The following is a 19864-nucleotide window of genomic DNA, read 5'->3' on the forward strand; positions in this document are numbered from 1 at the left end:
GTTCCTTTTTTTTATTGTGCCTTAAAACTTGTTATTTACTCCTATTTGATTCACCTATTTGAAGTGAAAAGGAAAATAAATGATCCCCATAAAAAATCATATGACCATGATAAAAGAATGAATCCATAAAGAGCCCATTAAAAGAACTACTCCACATTTTCCTTGCATAAATAGAAAGGGAGACAAATATATCCACTGACGTTTTCCCTTCAAAATTTAATGATAGATTCTACACTAACAAACAAGATCCAAAATTGATCAAGATGAAGAATGGTTCCCATCAAATACAAAATTTTTCAGCAAAATGTGAGGCCTGCTTCCGTCGAGACAATGATGAAAAGGGGACCGCACAAAAAGGATTTCTGTAAGCTTCAAGCCATGAAACGAGGTTTTCAGAACACTTCACTTCACCCCTCACCAACAGCTAGAAAGTTACCTGAGTTTCCCAGTTGGGTACATCACACAGATTAGCATCCTCATGTTTGTGCCACAAAGAATTTTTGGAGGCCACACACGATGCCAGATCATTGATTTGGTACAGGGTTGATCCTTTTTTTTAGCATTCAAGATTGAGACGTTGAGTAAGTACAAATTGAGTCCAGTCAGGATCGGAGCAGGCTCTCAATTTTTGCTTTAATAATCTCATCGTTTAGAAGAATTAGTGTCATGACAGCTTCAAAGGATGCAATGCAACACAGTTTTTGGCAGAAGCAGCGCGTCCCCACCTTCCTAACCGAGGTTCCTGTGAAAAGATAAAATGTTAAGACTGATAATACGGTTCTGGATTATGATAATAACATCAAATGGTGAACCAGTGTAAATTTTGATAGATTTGTAGGAGCCGGGAAAATATAGCAGAATCAGGGGGCATATACACATGTGCCATATATGTCGAGTAACAATAGCTTATCAAGTTTGTCTACTAATAGAAGTGCTTGAATTCCACACTGCATCTAAGTCAAGCTACGCTCCCTTAACATCTTTTATACATTATGCAATCAATGCATACCTTTGAAGAGCATTTACACACACCACATAAAACCAGTTCCACATATCAATATGACCAAAGTCCAGATGGTGGGTCAAACAATCCTATATGATCTAACAGCTGACCTTAACCCTTCTTGATTTCAGGTTACTAATGTACAGAAAAGCAAGTACTGACCCTGTTAGGCATTTAAAGAACAAAATGCAATGCCAAATAAGAGCATTGCGAGTACTTTTTCCAATTCTAGGTCTTGTAGACATAGCGTCAACTTTTACCAATTCTCAAATTAATACACAAACTTCACAGGGTGGGGAGATCTAAACATTTATGTGAGAAAAAAGAATTTTCACCTGAGCAACCCCAGCAATTAGGAACTTTCCAGACTTTGCAAATGCCAACGAATTGACAAATCCATCCTGTGTTTAAAACCATCAATAGAAACGTAAGTTATAGCGTATGGATTTTAAATAAAATTTTGCATCAAACAGATATAATGTGATATCCACATGGGTTTGAAGGTAATTTGTTTGTCATCATTTCATGGTAACTTAAAAGATCCTGAATTTACATTTTCTAACTGATGGCCCTTGGAAATTTGAACCGATGTTATACAAGAGAGCTTGTTCAATAATCTGGAAGAAATAGGAAGGAAAAGCTTACCAAGGGGAGCTCAAATAAAGGACGAATGCCTTTAGACTCATTTTCAATTGCCCAAAGGCGCACTAATCCGTTTCCAGCTCCTGAAGCAGCAAGATCACTGCTTCTACAGACAGCCACCGAGTTGACCCAGGAAAGAGCAGTTGAACCATGTCTCAATAAATCTTGGGCATCATTTTCTGTAAGAGGTGAACAGAGAATTATGAATTGCATGAACAGAATCCCATAGCTTAAGATAGCCGAAAGGCTACTCCTATCAATTGAAACTGTGTTGCATCGAGAGACTGGTAACCTTTATGGCCATTAGACAGTCCTTCCGAATTAATCTGATCAGACTTGGGTTCACCAAATGAGACGTGTGCATTCTTTACAATATGGACAGGCTTCTTGCGTAGCACATTCCAGAGCTCAACATTTCCATCATCGGAACCCGACAAGAAATCATCATTATTAATAAAGCAACAGCACTCTAGTGATGATGCTGGAGCTCGAAATACTAATTGTGATTCTTCTGGTACCTATTCTTGCATGTGTAACAAGTAGTTATTGTCAAATAATAGAAGGGAAAAAAATATCAACTCCACAATCTAACCAAGTTAAAGAGTAAGTAATATTCTCCATTAACAAGGGTATGAGTTAGAAAAATGGACATCTTGGTAAATTACCAAATGAACCCCATAAATCCATGCTTGGAAGCAGCATTCTTAACTAGCGCGTATGCATTTTATTAGTGGCATCTTAATTTCAGACTATTTAGCATAAAGGTGATAAGAACTGTTCTATCTGCAGGTCCCAATGTTTTGATGCATATCAGTTGACCAGATATCACATGTGAAAACAACAGAACGAGCAGGGGTAGAAAGGGCCAGAAGCACTGGGATATATATATAAACATAAATTACCTTCCACAAATGCATGGTACGGTCACGTCCAACAGTCAATACACGTTCTTTTCTCAAACTGTCAATGGTCAAAACTTCACTCTGGTGACCAAATAGTGTGCTTATGTAAGTCCTATCTTCTGCATTCCAAATCTTGATAGAGCGGTCAAATGAGCCGGAGAAGAGTTCTGCAGTACCTTGTCTAAATGTTAAGCAAGAAACAGGTCCTTTATGTCCCGGAAAAGCCTGCATATAACATTACATAAAATGTCTTGTGTTAAGCATTAAAAATGAAAGCTTGAGACCAATTTGCATCTTTGGATGCTGAATATCTAAGTACTCCATATGATGCATATCAAATGAATAATGAACTCCACAACAAATCATCTACACTCCGCAAAGATCAAATTTTATTCAATAAAGTCACATGCAAAAAAACGAATCCATCTTCGAAACTGTTTTGCAGTGAAATGGAACACACCTGAAGGTGCTGGCGTGTGCGGACGTCCCACAGATGAACATGCCGATCAAGGCCTCCAGTAGCTAAATACTGACTGTCAGAGCTAACAGCCATCGCTAGAACCTGTTTACTGTGTTTCTTAGCTCGACCTTGCAGGTCCTTCAAACCATGAGCCTTCAAAACTTCATCAGAAGGCCAGAGGTACTTTTCGGACTTCCCAGTCTCAACATCCCAGTGAACAATGGCACCATCCTTTGACGCCGAAAATCCTCTCGAGTCATCCTCAGATAGAGCCACACATGTGACAGCTTGCCTGTGCTTTACTAGGATTCGAAATCCCTCACTCGTTTCTGGCTTCTGAACCCTATAATAATACACATACGAATACTAATTCAAACACCAATTAAGCAAAACATCAATGGTAATTAACTACAAAATTTTAGACAAAATACAATCCCTAAACTCCAAAATTACTTCAACATAGCAAGATTGAGGTAACAAAATACACAAACCTAGAAGCAATAGCTCGTCTAACGCGGCCGCTCTCTTCGAGCTGATCCTGCTGCAAAATCTTAGCAATAAGCGTATCCCTCTCCCTCCGCCCTTCACCCTCCTCAGATTCCTCATCTTCGTCTTTTTCCCTCTCCTTCGCCCTGAGCTTCTCCAAAAAGGCGTCGGCCAGCCGCTTCCGCTTCTCTGCCGGCGTCTCCTCCTCTTTTTCCTCCGCATCCGCCTCGGAACCGTACTCTCCTTCATCTTCGTCTTCGTCACTGCTCTTAATCTCTTCGTCGTTTTTGAATTTACGGTGGCGCTTCCGATCAGTGACTTCATTTTCAAAAAAGGAATCATTAGAGGAAAAGCGCTTCTTAATGTTATTCCTGTCCTTGGCCGGATGGGACGGTCTCTTCTTCAGATTTTTGCCGCCCTTCATGATTTTCCGCTTGTCCGACGGTTGTCCGCTTTTCCGACGGTTTAGAGAGATTTATGTGTAGGGTTTTTGGGTTGCAGGTAAATTTAATATTAACTATAATTATAAATTGGTTTTTAAATCGTTTCTTAATTATCCTCCATCGCACAATATGAGTCACATTTAATGGGGGCACGTGTTTTAAGAAATATAAAGCATCGAGTTGAAAAATTAATGGAATATAGAGTCTACATTTTTATATTAATTTTATAATAGAATATGAGTGAAATAAGTTAGTGAAATGTGAGACTTATTTACCAGTTTTTATAAAAGTGAAATATAACTCTTAATGTGTGACAAACTAAAATGACAAAATGTGATTCTTATTAGAGGACGGAGGAAGTATGAATTAAAGTTAGGTAAAAATTTTACCAACTCTTAATGGTTTAAATAAATTTAGTATATTTAAAATAAATTATACTCCATATACAATAATATTTTATTTTTATTTTTATCTCTAGAGAAAATTGTCTTCAAATAATACTCTATCCATTCCACTGTATAAGATGCGTTTTTTTGGCGTGCGATTTAAAAAAATTGTGTTAAACGAGTTAAGTAAATTAAGAATAAAGTAGGAAATATAAAAGGTAGAAAGATGAAAAGAGAATAAAGTAAGAGAGAAGAAATGTGCTTACTTTTACTAAAAAGCGAAATTACTTACAACTATGGAACATATCAAAATGACAAAATAACTCAACTACTCCACTATAGAACGCAGGGAGTAAATTAAATTAATATTAATATACGCTTAAAAGTACAAGATTGTGAGTTGAAAAACTTGGTATATAGTACTCCATCCGTCCCCAAAGAGTGTGAACATTTGATTTTAATGTGTAATCGGAAGAGTAAAAGAAAGATAGAAAGAAAAAGTTTTTGAAGTATTGTTAGTGGAGAATGGGTCTCACCTCATTAGAGAGAAAAAAGTTTTTAAAATTAGAAAGTTTATACTCCCTTCGTGCGCCATTAGGAGTCTCATTTCTTGACGACATGGATTTTAAGAAATGTTAAGGGACGGAGGAAGTAGTAATTATTAATATTAAAATTTAAAATAAGACTTATTAAATTATTAAAAGTGGAGATAGATAATGGCTATGTTAATGACACATAATTTAATGCGCGAGAACGAAGGAAAATATGAAGGAAACGGTGTTATTGTCACGTTATGAAATGATGTCCTATAAGGCCATAGCGGTGCTACCTATAAATCCGTTCATCCCATTTTTTTCCCATCACGTCAACACGTTGTCTTCTAGCCTCAAACCATGCAATATCACCCCAAAAATCCACCCAAATTTATTTCACTACCAATTTCATTTTTTTTCAATTTGTTTCCTCAAATAAAGTAAAATAACAAAATAACGTAGATTTAACTTTTAAGAACACGATATTAAAATATTCGTGACATTAAAATGCTGAAAAAAGTATAACGAGAAACAAACTAAAAACAAGGTACAAACAAGCGTCAAGGATTAAAATGCCCCATTCTAAATTGCAGGCAAAAAACAATCAAGCTTCGCTGTAGTTCATCAGCAAAGTAGTCCGCAACTAGCCATTCAGTGCCTACAGTACGCTCTCAAAAGATCGACTCTCGATGGAGGAATAGCCTAGGTACATATTCTTTCTGTTGTTGTCGTCTTCACAGCATTTGCCTTTCATAATAATACTGCTGACCATGGGCTAGAAAAGTAACATGTACTGCTCTAAGGTATCCATAAGATTGACGTCGTCGTGATTTATTTCGAGTGACGAGTGGAAAAAATAGAAACAAATATGTGATTGGAGTCAATGGCGGATCCAGACCCCGAAAATGGCGGGGGCAAAAATTTAATATTTAAATATTTAATATTTAATTTAATATTATTTTTAATAATAAAATAAATAATATTGTATTAATATTTAAGTAACACTAGCTTCGTTAATAAAATATAAACATGCATTAGCTTGCAAATATGTATTACTCATTTTAAAATATAAAATTATTGTAAATATTATATATATTCAAAATCATCATAAATATTATATACAAAAGTAATATAAGTAAAGCAGTAAATATTTAGATTTCAAAAATATTTAAATATTTATTTTATTACATAGAAAATAATTAAGATGCATGGATCACAAATTATAAGTACTTTAGGAAAAAAAAACATTAACACAAGATTGAAAATAGTTTTAACTAAAGAACAAATATAACAACCTAATATAGGAAAATTAGTAAAAGTTCAGATTTTATAAAGTATTTAAAGGTATTATTTTGATGATAAGAAAGAAATATGAATTGATAAACTAAAAGAATAAAAAATGAAAAAAGTATGCTCTTGTTGAGGATTGATCCTTAGACCTCTTAGAAAAAAATCAACACACAAACCATTAGACCACTCCATTTTATATGCCATTTATTGAAAACAAAGTATATTTCTACACTCTACGGAGGGGGCGGATATACTATTTTCGGCTCGATTCAAGGGAAAGTTTAGGCTCTCCGAACGGCCGGGAAGGCGCGACCGCCCCCTCCTGCCCCCCCCTAAATCCGCCACTGATTGGAGTGAAGGGTGTAGGGGTCTGCATTCGGGTTTCGGTTAGGTTTTTCACCCGAAAAATCGAATTTAAGCTAAAATTAAAACCGAACGAACCGAATCGAAAAATCAAAAAATTGAAAACCGAACTTAAAAAACCGAACCAAACAGAAAAAACCGAAATTTAAACAAAAAAAAACGAAAGACCGAAAAAAATAGTATATATTAATATATATATATATATATATATAATTTTTTTTATTTTATAGATACTAATAGAATATAAATATATATAATATAAAATTAATAGAATATATGCAATACAAGTTATATAACAATATATTAAAAGAATAGGGGAGTGTTATATTGCTAACTCATAACTTAATTGTTAACTACAACTAAATAATAGTCATTAGATATTTAAATTAAGGGCTTAGATCATTAATCCCTAAATGTCAATACGATCAACGAAAAACGTCAATAAGGCCATAGGATTAATTCCAAAAAATATCAATAGGGGTATTAATGTCAATTAACTACATGTTTAGTTATAACTCACTTTTAAAAGAAATCCCAAAACTTTGAATTCATATAACATATATCAAATTAAAGAAATTTCATAAGGATTCCAACGATATCCTACATGCATATGTTCCGACGTCAAAATTTGAAAAAAAAATCAAAAATTTTTAATTTTTTCGTACAAGCATAAATGTAAACATACTATATAAAATATGTCAATATAATACATGTACAATGTCAATATAAGCAATGGATTAACATTCTTAAAGTAATGTGTTGACATTGTCAAAGCATCATTGTGTTGATATTTTTGAAACACTATATTGACATTTTCATCCAAATCCCTAATTTGGAGTTTTTTTTTATCTTTTTTTATTTTATTAATAAAAGCGATAATTACACGTGGCAAATTGTAGACCATCAATTAAATGATGAGTTAGCAATTGATCACTCCCCTAAAAGAATATATATAATATATATTCTTTTAGGGGAGTGATCAATTGCTAACTCATCATTTAATTGCTAATTACAACTAATTTAAGGCCATAGGATCTTAGAAAACGTGTGGTCTACAATTTGCCACGTGTAATTTTCGTTTTTATTAATTAAATAAAAAAAGATAAAAAAAACTTTAAATTAGGGTTTTGGATGAAAATGTCAATATAGTGTTAGAAAATATCAACACAATGCTTTGAGAATGTCAACACAATGCTTATATTGACATTCTACATGTATTGTATTGACATATTTTATATAGTATGTTGACATTTTTGCTGTACGAAAAAAATTAAAATTTTTAATTTTTTTTTCAAATTTTGACGTCGGAACATATGCTTGTAGTATATCGTTGGAATCCTTATAAAATTATCCTTAATTTGATATATATTATATGAATTTAAAGTTTTGAGATTTCTTTTAAAAGTTAGTTATAACTAACTTGACATTAATACCCCTATTGATATTTTTTGGAATTAATCGTATTGACATTTCGTGGTTGATGATTTAGGCCTTTAATTTGAATATCTAATCACTATTATTGAGTAGTAGTTAGCAATTAAGCATTGAGTTGACAATATAACACTCCCCTTATCCACTAACTATATTTATTTTTTTAATATATAATTAATACAACAAAATTTTGTACAACCAAAAAAGGTTATACTATAAGTAATTTGATGTATTAATTATATACTAATAAATGTAGTTAATGGATAAGTTAAAAAGACTTAGTTAGTCTTCAGCTTCATTTTTAATTTTTTTTTTTCATATTTGAATTGCCTCTATATTATTTTACTTATTTAAATTGTTGATCGTATTAACGTTTCGTGGTTGATGATCTAGGCCTTTAATTTGAATATTTAATGACTATTATTAAGAAGTAATTAGAAATTAAGCATTGAGTTAGCAATATAATACTCCCCTTATCCACTAACTATATTTATTTATTTAATATATAATTAATACAACAAAATTTTGTACGACCAAAAAAGGTTATACTATAAGTAATTTGATGTGTTAATTATATACTAATAAATATAGTTAATGGATAAGTTAAAAAGACTTAATTAGTCTTCAGCTTCATTCTTATTTTTTTTTTCATATTTGAATTGCCTCTATATTATTTTACTTATTTAAATTGTTGATCGTATAGACATTTCATAGTTAATGATCTAGGCATTTAATTTGAATATCTAATGGCTATTATTGAGTTATAGCTAGCAATTAAACATTGAGTTAGCAATATAAGACTCCCCTTATCCACTAACTGTATTTATTTTTTTAATATATAATTAATACAACAAAATTTTGTACAACCAAAAAGATTATACTATAAGTAATTTGATGTATTAATTATATACTAATAAATGAAGTCAATGGATAAGTTAAAAGGACTTAATTAGTCTTCAGTTTCATTTTTAAATTTTTTTTTCATATTTGAATTGCCTCTATATTATTTTACTTATTTAAATTATACAAAAAATTATTAATAGATAAACCAAGTATTATGCACGTTTCATGTACTATATATGCGTCCATATATTTTAATTAAATGCATAAATAAATTGATTTTTTCTCAAATAAATTAATTTTTAGTTGTACAAAATTGGTCACTTAGATTTATCTATTTTTTAATCTATTTTAGAATAAGGTAGTGATCATAAATGTAGATAATTGTGCCTACATAATAAAACTCTTTAATATTTTTCATTGAAAACTGATATAAAAAATTTATTAACTTAAAACAATTTCTATATTCATAATTTGTTTGGTACTATCACTTCAGAAAAACATTAAATTTTTAACTTAAATACTTGTATAATAAATTCAAATCAACCTTAAAATCACGTTACGATTTGAAATAAATTTTTTATCTCTTCTTATTGCTAAATATACTACTACAATAAATAATAAAATTAAATTTTTATCTCTTTTTCAAAATTTTGTTTGTTTGATTAGAGGTTCAAAACCTCTTTGAAGAAATAAATACTCCAGAGACTAATTCGAAAAGATGATTTCCAATCCTTTGGGATTAAAAATAGTAAACCTCAGATTGCTGATCACATCAAGAGAATTCAGACGGTAATTCCAGATATATTGATATTTTTAATCATCACAGGTCTCACTTAAAACTAACCAAGCTAATAAAATAAAATCAAAGTGTCATTGCATTTGTTCTCAACAAATTCAGAAATGGTTTGGATCAAACAATCATTTTCAGAAAGAAATTAAAATAAATACTTCAAAACTAAAAATCTGGCCTCAGATAGTCGATCTAAACCATCAAGATAAATTCAGACGGTAATTCCAGATATATAAATATGTTTCCATCCTCATTGACCTCCATGAAACACAAGTTTGAATCTAATTTTCAACGAAAATAATAAAATTGAAAAAAATTGTAATCGCACAAAACGGCTCCGTGAACGAACGGTGAATATCGATCCACAGGTTCCTATCAGGATGCGAAAGAGTTTGATATTGGTTCAATCATGACATCGCCGGTCATAGCCGTTGCTACCGGCGACGTGGCATTGAACCGTCGGCGTAGGAAAAATGAAACTTTAAAACCTCAGAGTCCCGTTTCAAATCAACCACACAGCGGCAACGGCGCCGCGACCGACCGGCGACCGATTCTAACGCCACATAGACATAGAATCGGCGGCGGTGAATGGAAGCGGCGGACGGAGCTAAACGCTGCGTTTTAAAGTGTCATACGGCACTTCCTATTCTTGGGATTTCTTCCTCATTGGGGTTGAATATAAAAATAGTGAGAATATGACATAGATGATGTGAGCTGCTTCTGCGGCGGCGGGGAGATGAATGATGTAATTGTGCTGTGGAGCTCGAGAATTTAAAGGGAATGGCACAAGGGTTTGGGGAGAGGAAATCGCTGCTTGATTTAGGGTTTGGGTTTATGGCAAGTTCGGAAATTGCAAATTAACCCATACATTAGTATATCTTCTACAAAATAGCCCCTTGCTTTTATCAACTTCAAGATACTCTATCTGCCCCATTTTAGAAATCTAGATTATCCATTTTCGTCATGCCACTTTAGAGTCGCATTATAATCTTCCATTAAATTTACTTCCTCCATCTCATAAATTTATTCCAATTTAATTTGATGCAAATTTTAAAAAAAAATTGATTTTATATTAAATGGAGGTGTGTAGTCATTTTTTACCAAGAGAGTGAATGATTTATTTAATGTTTATTTCTATAGATTCAAGTGAGACAATGAAAATACTAAAGTGAAACAAAGTACTCCACAAACTCTGTGAACCAGGAAGAGAATATCCTCTATATTTCATTAATCTTATTTCACTTATATTTTATTATTATAAAATAAATATATTAAAATGAAACTAACATATCTATCTATCACTATCATCTACTACTCCCTCCGTGCCCAAAGAATATGAATTATTTTCCTTTTAGTCCGTTCCTAAAAAGTATAAATTTTCTAATTTTGAAAAATTCAAATATACTATTCCTACACATCATTTTATTTATAACTTATATAATTACCATTAACACTTATATTATTATAATAATGTGGACATCACTCTCTACTAAAATTATTTCCTTTTCTCTCTTTAAGGGGAATGAAAGGGCTTATATTTTTAAAATCAGTTAAAATCAGTGTTGATTGTTGAACTTAATTGGGAACTAATAAGAGCATCTCCGGTGACGCCCTACCCACTAGAGTCTCTCGGAACAGTAATAGGGGAATCATCGGCCAACAAATCTATATATGAGCGATAGACAGATTCCCTAGGCGTCCTCGGGCTCCTGTGCTGCATCGACCCACCCACCCCCGCCATATTTGGCGGCGTACCACCCATCCCCGCTGCCCCGGGCATCATCCCACCCATCTGACTCATCCAATTGTACATATTGTAGAACATTTGGGGAGTAATCTCCGCCATCCCCGCGATTTGGGGATTCATCCCCGCAAAGTTTTCCTCCGTTCCGGTGGGAAACGTTGGTGTGTTTCCTCCGCTCGTGGTGGGTGAGTTCCTATTGTACTCCATTTTAGTAGAAATGAAACTTGTAGGTTTAGTGAGATTTTTAAAAAAATTATTTTTTGTCGGACGTCCGACCTCAACTTCCGGCTCCACGCCACAGTGGCGGACGTCCGCCCGCCCGTGGATCGGATATCCGAGCCCATCCGACGGGCGCACGGGACGTCCGTGTCCTACCATTTTGCTCACTACGGCGGACGTCCGGTCGACTTCCACGACGTCCGCGGTAGGAGATGCTCTAAGGAATAGTAAGGACTTAAATTTCAATTTTAAAATTCAAATTTCGTGACCACTATTACTCACTCCGATCCTCCGCCGTCTAAATCGCCGGCAATTGTGCCTGCCGGTGTTCCCGCTCGTATACACACTAACATACAACAAACGTGTGATGTCGATGGGCGGCGACACCACTTGGGTGGGGAAGAAGCCGCTGAGGAGAGTGGGGGGAATGTCTGACGCCCTATCCATCGCCGCCGATCTCGGTTTCTCATTCGCGCCGCCGCCTTCTCAGGTCTCTGAGATACACTAAAACCTGGTGAAGCTGGATATGTTATAGAATTGCTCCAATATGTGTGTGATTTGGATAGTTGGCAATGCAATTGTTACGATTGCGTGTAGTTCATCAGGCCTAGAACTGATAAAATTTGCATTCTAACCGTCCGCATATATGATCGATCTCGTGTTGCGGTAATGTTTGTTGGTGGCGAGCTGGGTTTGAATTTGACTTTGATCTGTTGTTCAATCAGGAGAATATTCAGAATTTATCTGGTGCAAAAGGGGATGATTTGATAAGGATATTGAGAGAATTGACTGTTGTTCAGAGAAAACTAGCGGATATGCAAGTTGAACTTCAAGGCCGAAAGGTGATGCATTTTGGATTTTGGCAATTTTTACTTGAATTTTGGGTTCTGACATTGAAACCGATCATTTTGTGTTTTTCCTTAATAAATTGCTCCTATCTGATCTTGTATGCGGAATGATTCTTCTTTGATAGCTCTTATAATTTTTTGTTGATTTTTTAGGAAGACAAGAATGTGGCTCATTTGACGCATGTAAGTGAAATGGAGAAGAAGATGGAGACTTTAGCTCGAATCACAACTATTTTGAAAGATGTTATTCAGAACAAGGTAAATAGAATGAGTTGCTACCCAATTCCTATGCTTTTGGAATAGAATTCAAATAAAAAATTTGCAGATAATGTTAATGTCCCGTGATATATTTGAGATAACTGTTTTTGTTTACTTTTTTCTTTTATTTCTGACTCTTCATGCACGATATGTTTAATTTTTGTCTCTGTTTAAACTTTATAGGTCATTAATATTTTAGCTTCCTTTCTAGGATCGTATTATAGCTCGTCTTCAGCAACCTTACTCGTTGGATTGCATACCTGTGGAGGCTGAGTTTCAGGTAGTTATCGAATGTGAATTTACTCACATTTATTGAAGTCGAACCAGATTAGAAGTTAGAACCTCAGAAATACTACTAATTTTTAATGAAATACATACTGTAAGGCGGTTCAGACTATTATGTTGTCAATTTACCATTTGTTAAAAGGTTGATGCTTACTGAAATATCATCCCTTGAGACTTGAGCTACGGTGGATATTTCCCTGCATTTATATCGTTTAATTTGCTGCTATCAAAATTAACTTGAGGATCTCCAATATGACTGCTTAGAGATCTCTAATACTTGTTCTGCTGTTTCTGGTTTGCACAGAAACAATTTTCAGAATTGTTAATGAAGACAGCAAGTGATTATGGGGCCTTAACAGCATCCGTTGCTGATATTCAGTGGAGCCAAAATTTTAAAGAACCACCTACAGTATGGGGGGTAAGTTAAGCTGTGCATCTCAAATTTTTTCTGAGTTTCAAACTCACAAATGTCATGCACCGCAGCAATGCATTTGCTTCCTTTTCTGTCACTGCATGAAGTGATATTTTATTTGCTGAATCCTGAAAATTTTAACCATTAGGCATTCATCCAAAAATAAGAACTGTGCTTTTGAGGAAGGTCCTCATGAATTGATGATCTGAATTGATAAGGTCGAAGCTTATGCTTCGTGAATTAGTTACTTTGATGTCATCATTCTAATGTTTCAGCTCATGAAAGAATAGAACTATTAATAGGAAACATTGGATCATAAGAAGGAAATCCTTTTCGGTAACTTTTGCTAGGTAATTGTCACATAAATAACGCTGTGAAGCTAGTGGCTTAAAACTGTATGGAAATATAGATAAAAGAAAGAGCAAAATTTGCAATCACTCATACACTATAACTTGACTTTGTATGTTCTTAGGGCCTTAAAACAGTGATACTTTTTTCTATAGTTTTTCGTCTAGTAAGCAAATGCATTATATGCCATTTTCTTTACTTAATGAACATTAGAAAACACTTTTATATCACATATTTTACATTCTTGACATTGTCTTAATCTGTTGTTTAGGAAATGCTCCGTCCAATTCCTGTTGCTTTGGCATCTTGCACCCGTTTCTTTGAAGCGATGACTGCAATGAGGGAGTCATTCGCCAAACTTCAGACCCTAAGAGTCGGTCATTCTTCTCTGAGAGCGATGACAGAATCCAACTGTGCGACGCCTCCAGCATGGAGAAATGAATCAAGTTTGGATGTTTTTAAGCTGTTGGAAGGGTGGGTAGTGAATGGCAGGAGGGGGACGATGCAAGCTGTGAGGCCAGCGAAGATGGAACCCTATAACAGAAGATTGTGATGGCGCCTCCTTCTGCAAGAAACAGTGGTGCCTGTATATATTATAACTCTGCTAACATGTAGGAAGCTTTTTTTCCTTGTTGCTGTGTGATTTGCGTAGATGATAACTTTTTGTGCCAACGAATCTCCATTTACTTTTTTTTTTTTTTTTTTTTTTTTTTTTTTTCTTTTTCTTTTTGTCATTGTAAATGTGTATGTATTGCGATGGTTATTTTGCAGGCCCCGCTTGAAAGATAGCCGGGTCTAATTTTTGGTAGCACATTTGAACGAGAATAAAATGTCATTCTTTCGATATTATATCAATTGGTTAGGCATTCGCATAAATGAAAGTTAATAACAGTTTTTGTATGACTCTAGTAAAAGTCATTCAAGAAATGGAGAAGGTCTATAGAGTTTGAGAAAAAGGCTAAGCTAGTTAGAACCTTTGTTCGAGTGTTGCATCCTTAATCTTGACGTTGCGGATATAGTAATATACCCGACTTATGACTTATGTGTTCTCGGAGAAGGAACGGAAAATGGGTGATGTTGGAGGCTGATTATGTATTTTTCTTGTTTGTCATCATAGAGCTGTCAGGCTTTTCTCGTATTACAAACTTATCAACCTGTCTTGATCCGCCTGTCAGCAATGCTCATATTATATTGAATGGAAGTTTTGCTGTCTGATATGAGTTTACACATGATTCATGACAGGTGAACTAAGGAAACTTCATGCACGGGCTAATGAAGGAGAACATTCAGCTGAACAGGAAAGTTCTCTCCGAGATATCTATGCACGAGCCATATAGCTTCAAAGCTCGGGGGGAAATTTCGCACAGCGCCTTCCCTGGAAACAAGGTGGCCATGGCTCCTAAGAAGGAGGGCGTCGCTATTCTTGTCTGAAGGTTGTTTTTATGTCAGAGGCGATAAATCCTATCCTTGTGCTGTTGTGCAGCCTCATTATAATGTTGATGCTGAAGTTAAGCAGGAAATCTTGATTCAAGAAATGTATATGGTTTTAGTTCTTGCAATGATGCTATGCACTCCATCTTGCTGGGTGCTCCTTTGTTGGCAGTTTCGTCAGTCACTTGAATGGGTTAATCAGTGATTCAGTGTAAATTAGGTAGATATTTTATACTACTCCTATGCACTATACGAAATAATAAGTCGATTGCTCTAATTACTAACATTAAAAAGGTTGACTAAAAGACAAATTACTCCATCTCGAATTTTCTAAAATAAAAAGGTTGACTATATGTATTTATCCTGATAGTAATAGAAAAAGTACAACCCCTTAACCACTGCATTTCATCAAAGCAGTTCTTATTTAAACCTCAAATCATCTTGAAACAGCAACAAAAATAAAATAAGTTAGCGAGAATTGCTTTAACATAGTCAAATTAAAGAGAATTAAGAAAACAACGACAGATAGAAATATGGAGCAATCTTAATTTAATTTTCCACGCTTTATTATAATTGTACCTCCTGAAATGGAATTAAGTTTCCTTTTTGGAACAGCAAATTAACACATTTACTAGTAATAAATTATTTTGCACTTGAGTATGTTGTGAGAGAGAGGGTAGACTGTAGACTCCATTAATCATAACTGAAGAGCCAAGAATCTGTCCTTTAACGAACCCCAAAAGCTCTGACCCTCCGCCGTCAGCAGCCATCCTTGATTAATTATTTAACTAATCAATTATTAACAGTACCACCCTCTTTTATATATTTCAACCCTTCCGCCCTTCATTTCCATTGATTCTCCTGCGCACTACTCTATATCCTATCACTCCTCCTAGGCCTCGTTTTTTCTGATTGTTTGATCCGATCCATGGCTCATTCTGCTCTCTCTCAGGTGTGTTTTGATTTACGATTTATGCATTTTTGTTTTGTTTTGATGTTGACTCCTTTTGAGTTCTCCGAAATTCTCCCCCTTTTTGCAGGTCCCAGTCGCGGTCTCCGTTAATAACGATGTTTCTCTCCGCAAATCCGTTTTCAAGGTTAATTTTGTTTTTTTACTGCTCATGTAAATCGAATTCAGCTTTGGTTTCACAATGTAATTTTGTTGATTTGATGCTGCATTTTGTTGTTAATTGCAAATTAAATCTTTGATCATGTGTATTTCGATCATCTCATCTGCATGATTCTGTGTCTTTGTCTCGGTTAATTCTGAGTTGATTCACGATTTATATTAATGAATAAGTTTGGGGTATGTTTATGATCTATGTTTAATTTCATCATTCCCCTTTTTCACGTTTTAAGCTTGCATTGAGCTGGTTCTATCCGTTAGGGTGGTCTAGTTGGTCAAAGTGCCATTTCAATTTGTTCGCTTCATGTCGTTTTATCACCTCTGAAGTGGCATTGTTTTGATTGAAGATTCGTATGCTCATAATATAAGTTCTTGAATACTAATTCTCCGTTGTGTGATTGAATCTCTTTGTGTTTCAGAGCACTCATGTCGGTTTTCGTGAAAAATCGCGGACCTCTAGTCTATCTCTGGACTTCAGAGTTGCAAGCTCTCAGTCCAGAAATCGGCCCGTGCTTTGCATGTCTGTGCAACAAGCCAGCAAGCCTAAGGTGGCCGTTTCACCCTTGAGCTTGGAAGATGCAAAAGAGCCACCTATGCACTTGTTCAAGAACAAGGAACCGTACACCGGGACCATTGTGTCTGTTGAAAGGCTCGTTGGCCAAAATGCTCCTGGAGAGACGTGTCACATTGTCATCGACCATGGTGGCAAAGTTCCCTACTGGGAAGGACAGAGTTACGGAATCATCCCTCCTGTATGTTTTATCCTTACCTTTTGAGCAGCGTGTGTTTTTTATTAACTCTTGAGAACTATGATACGCTTGGTTTTGTTCTGATTTTCTTTTTCCTTGTATATCATCTCGTTCAGGGTGAGAATCCTAAAAAGCCTGGTAATCCACACAATGTACGGCTGTATTCCATAGCATCCACCAGATATGGTGACTCCTTTGATGGCAAGACAGCGAGTTTGTGTGTTCGACGTGCAGTCTATTACGATCCTGAGACTGGGAAGGAAGATCCCTCAAAGAATGGAGTGTGCAGCAACTTTTTGTGTGATTCAAAGCCTGGCGACAAGGTTCAGATCACGGGTAAGATCACAATGAACTCAAGTTGTATGATTCTAATCACGAGAATCAGATTTCAAACAGTAGTGCCACATTTAACTTACATAAACACATCCACACGCACACATGCATACACAACCATATCCTTCGATATATACTATAGCACATTGTTATCTTTGCAACTTGGAAACATGTTTCATCTTTATCTTTGGAGAGGTTAATAATCTTTGATTTGTTTCGTTGGCTTTATCAATTGGTCGAGTTGAGCTATGTTTGTGAATCAGCAGCCCTTGTAATTGCTAATCAAACCTCAGACTTCTGGCCTGTCTTGTAAACTCAGTGTGTTGTTTTGCAGGGCCTTCTGGTAAGATAATGCTCCTCCCTGAAGACAACCCAAACGCCACCCACATCATGATTGCCACCGGCACTGGTGTTGCGCCTTACAGGGGCTACCTCCGGCGCATGTTAATGGAGAATGTCCCCACATTCAAGTTCGGCGGGCTAGCCTGGCTCTTCCTAGGAGTAGCCAACACCGACAGCCTTCTATACGACGATGAGTTCTCCAAGTATCTCGAGGACTATCCCGACAACTTCAGATTTGACCGTGCCCTCAGCAGAGAACAAAAGAACAAAAACGGGGGGAAGATGTACGTCCAGGACAAAATCGAGGAGTACAGCGATGAGGTCTTCAAACTGTTGGACAACGGGGCACACATCTATTTCTGCGGGCTGAAAGGGATGATGCCAGGGATACAGGAGACCTTGAAGAAGGTGGCGGAGCAACGGGGTGAGAGCTGGGAGGAGAAGCTCTCACAGCTCAAGAAGAACAAGCAATGGCATGTTGAAGTGTATTGAGCAATGAGAAAGGTTTATCCCTTATTTAGATAATCCTTCCTTTTTATGGAATGGTTGTTTTTCCATTCTTGAAGGTGAAACATATGTTGAGTTTTAAGAGAATTGTTTGTAGCATTTTACTGATGGAGAATGCATTACTGGGTACTTGTTTCAAGGGCTGCCATTGTTTGTGTATCAAGTTTTGGTGAATAATCACTACGCCGGAGTTTTGGTTGAGATCGTCAAGTTAAAATTCGAATATAAATAATATGGAATATTATTAATATTATAAATTTGCGATCAGACAAAGTAATTAAATAAACGAATAAAAGTAACTAGATAACATTGCATAGTAGTACTTGGTAATAAGGAGTAATGTAAAGGAAATTTCAAATCCAACAAATTTTATAGGAAAGGTTAAAAAAAAGAAGAGGAGAAAGACATGAAAAAAAACAGTTATGATAAAAAATACAACAGCCTATTTCGTCTCCAATTCTTCCTCTATTATTGATTCTGCTTCAGAAATTATCCAGAAAAAGGTAATATTTCTCTGAATTGCGTTCAATTGTCAAATGATAACATTTCTCTTAGCTCGAAAAAGATCCCAGGCAACATCCATGAAATATTTCAAGATTTTCTTCTCCTTTTCTCCTTTATAATTTTTTTTCGTCTTTAGTATGGTTTCCTTTCGTTGGTCGAATTTTTTGTTTCTGGATGTTGCATTGCTGAATTTCTTTGGCATTTTCAGCCATCTAATTCTGATGCCATGTCAAGAATGGTTTCATTTGTAAAGCTTTTTCTAAACACACACTATGTTTGTAATTCCGTTCCAATAATGTTTCTAAGGCAAAGATACAATTTTTGAGACTCCCAAATGCTGCATTTTGTTGCTTTTTGAGTCATTGCTTAATGTTTGAACGGTTTATTAAAAAAAACGGAAATTAATTAAGAATTTCAAATTTTCGATGAATTTAGGTTGTGTGCTTAATGATAGCATTGTGTGAACGGATCAATGAGTACATCTGCTCTGGGGAGACCATCTTCAGGTCGGTATTCATTTTTCTTGAATTTTGGAAGCTGATAAATATTAGCCCTAGGAAAAAATAGTAACAGTTGTGCAGTTGAGGTCACAATTTAGGAACTTTCCCTATACTTTTTGGCCTTAAATCTTGTTTGTCTAACTAGTTTACCTCACTCAGTTAGAATATTATGTCGACTTCGGATGATTGTATGAAGATTCACAAGCTGTCCGTATTCACATAACTCTTAACTTAGTGTAGTGGTGAAGAAAGCTCTGCCCTCCATGTTAGTCCGGCACTATGCATTGCCTGTTTCCTGCACGAGAATTGTCTTGCCAAACTTGCTGCTTTCCCATTGCAAACGATTGAATAAGTTTGTTTCATGGTTTATGTTGGTCATGATAGCCTTATATCTCAATGCTGAGATGTTTGCAGGCAAAAGAAGATTGAAAGATCTCTTAAGTCAAAGTGATAATCGTGTATGTGCAGATTGTGGGGCTCCTGACCCAAAATGGGCGTAAGTTCCGGCCCCTTTTTCCTAATTTCTTCATGTTGTATTGTGTATGCTGCAAAGGGCTAGTTAGTGTTCTTCTCTCACTTGTAGTCGAACCTTGTCCTTTGACGTTTGCCCTAATTAAACCATTTAGGCCTTTTATAAATCTTTATGACGTGCACGTGAGGGGATACTTTAACCTTTCGTTTGTTCA

The 19864-nt window shown here is 35.3% G+C and overlaps 2 protein-coding genes, 1 long non-coding RNA gene, 3 other non-coding genes and 1 pseudogene across 7 annotated transcripts; 3 read left to right on the top strand and 4 right to left on the bottom strand.

The window, feature by feature from the left end:
• Positions 1 to 137: 137 nt before the first annotated feature.
• On the bottom strand, positions 138 to 3980 carry LOC125191813 (U3 snoRNP-associated protein-like EMB2271). 2 transcript variants are annotated; one of them, XR_007171254.1, is made up of 8 exons: positions 3499 to 3980; positions 3008 to 3350; positions 2548 to 2772; positions 1938 to 2163; positions 1649 to 1824; positions 1339 to 1404; positions 437 to 742; positions 138 to 369 (listed from the first exon to the last, which is right to left on the bottom strand). XR_007171254.1 is itself a non-coding variant. In XM_048089232.1 (7 exons), exons 1-7 carry the CDS (start codon positions 3915 to 3917, stop codon positions 665 to 667), a joined length of 1533 nt encoding a protein of 510 aa, XP_047945189.1. In that variant the 5' UTR covers positions 3918 to 3980; the 3' UTR covers positions 138 to 664. The 2 variants fall into 2 exon arrangements, 1 of the variants encoding a protein (XP_047945189.1); XM_048089232.1 differs by having other exon boundaries at positions 138 to 742.
• Positions 3981 to 9529: 5549 nt separating this feature from the next.
• LOC125197638 lies at positions 9530 to 9612 on the bottom strand. The gene has a single exon (XR_007172171.1). It is a non-coding gene; the product is annotated as a small nucleolar RNA snoR77Y (small nucleolar RNA).
• A 274-nt stretch (positions 9613 to 9886) lies between these two features.
• LOC125197660 lies at positions 9887 to 10030 on the bottom strand. Its single transcript, XR_007172192.1, has one exon. It is a non-coding gene; the product is annotated as a small nucleolar RNA snoR2/U65 (small nucleolar RNA).
• Positions 10031 to 10179: 149 nt separating this feature from the next.
• On the bottom strand, positions 10180 to 10244 carry LOC125197662. The gene has a single exon (XR_007172194.1). It is a non-coding gene; the product is annotated as a small nucleolar RNA U49 (small nucleolar RNA).
• A 1586-nt stretch (positions 10245 to 11830) lies between these two features.
• Positions 11831 to 14562, top strand: LOC125197360 (annotated as a pseudogene).
• Positions 14563 to 15828: 1266 nt separating this feature from the next.
• Positions 15829 to 18313, top strand: LOC125196296 (ferredoxin--NADP reductase, root isozyme, chloroplastic-like). Its single transcript, XM_048094751.1, has 5 exons — positions 15829 to 16069; positions 16158 to 16214; positions 16663 to 16995; positions 17109 to 17328; positions 17660 to 18313. Exons 1-5 carry the CDS (start codon positions 16046 to 16048, stop codon positions 18157 to 18159), a joined length of 1134 nt encoding a protein of 377 aa, XP_047950708.1. The 5' UTR covers positions 15829 to 16045; the 3' UTR covers positions 18160 to 18313.
• Positions 18314 to 18418: 105 nt separating this feature from the next.
• LOC125196297 lies at positions 18419 to 19674 on the top strand. The gene is made up of 3 exons (XR_007171845.1): positions 18419 to 18677; positions 19114 to 19184; positions 19593 to 19674. It is a non-coding gene; the product is annotated as an uncharacterized LOC125196297 (long non-coding RNA).
• Positions 19675 to 19864: the final 190 nt, after the last annotated feature.

The sequence above is a fragment of the Salvia hispanica genome, chromosome 6 (genome assembly GCF_023119035.1).
Source record: "Salvia hispanica cultivar TCC Black 2014 chromosome 6, UniMelb_Shisp_WGS_1.0, whole genome shotgun sequence".
NCBI classification, from domain to species: domain Eukaryota; kingdom Viridiplantae; phylum Streptophyta; class Magnoliopsida; order Lamiales; family Lamiaceae; genus Salvia; species Salvia hispanica.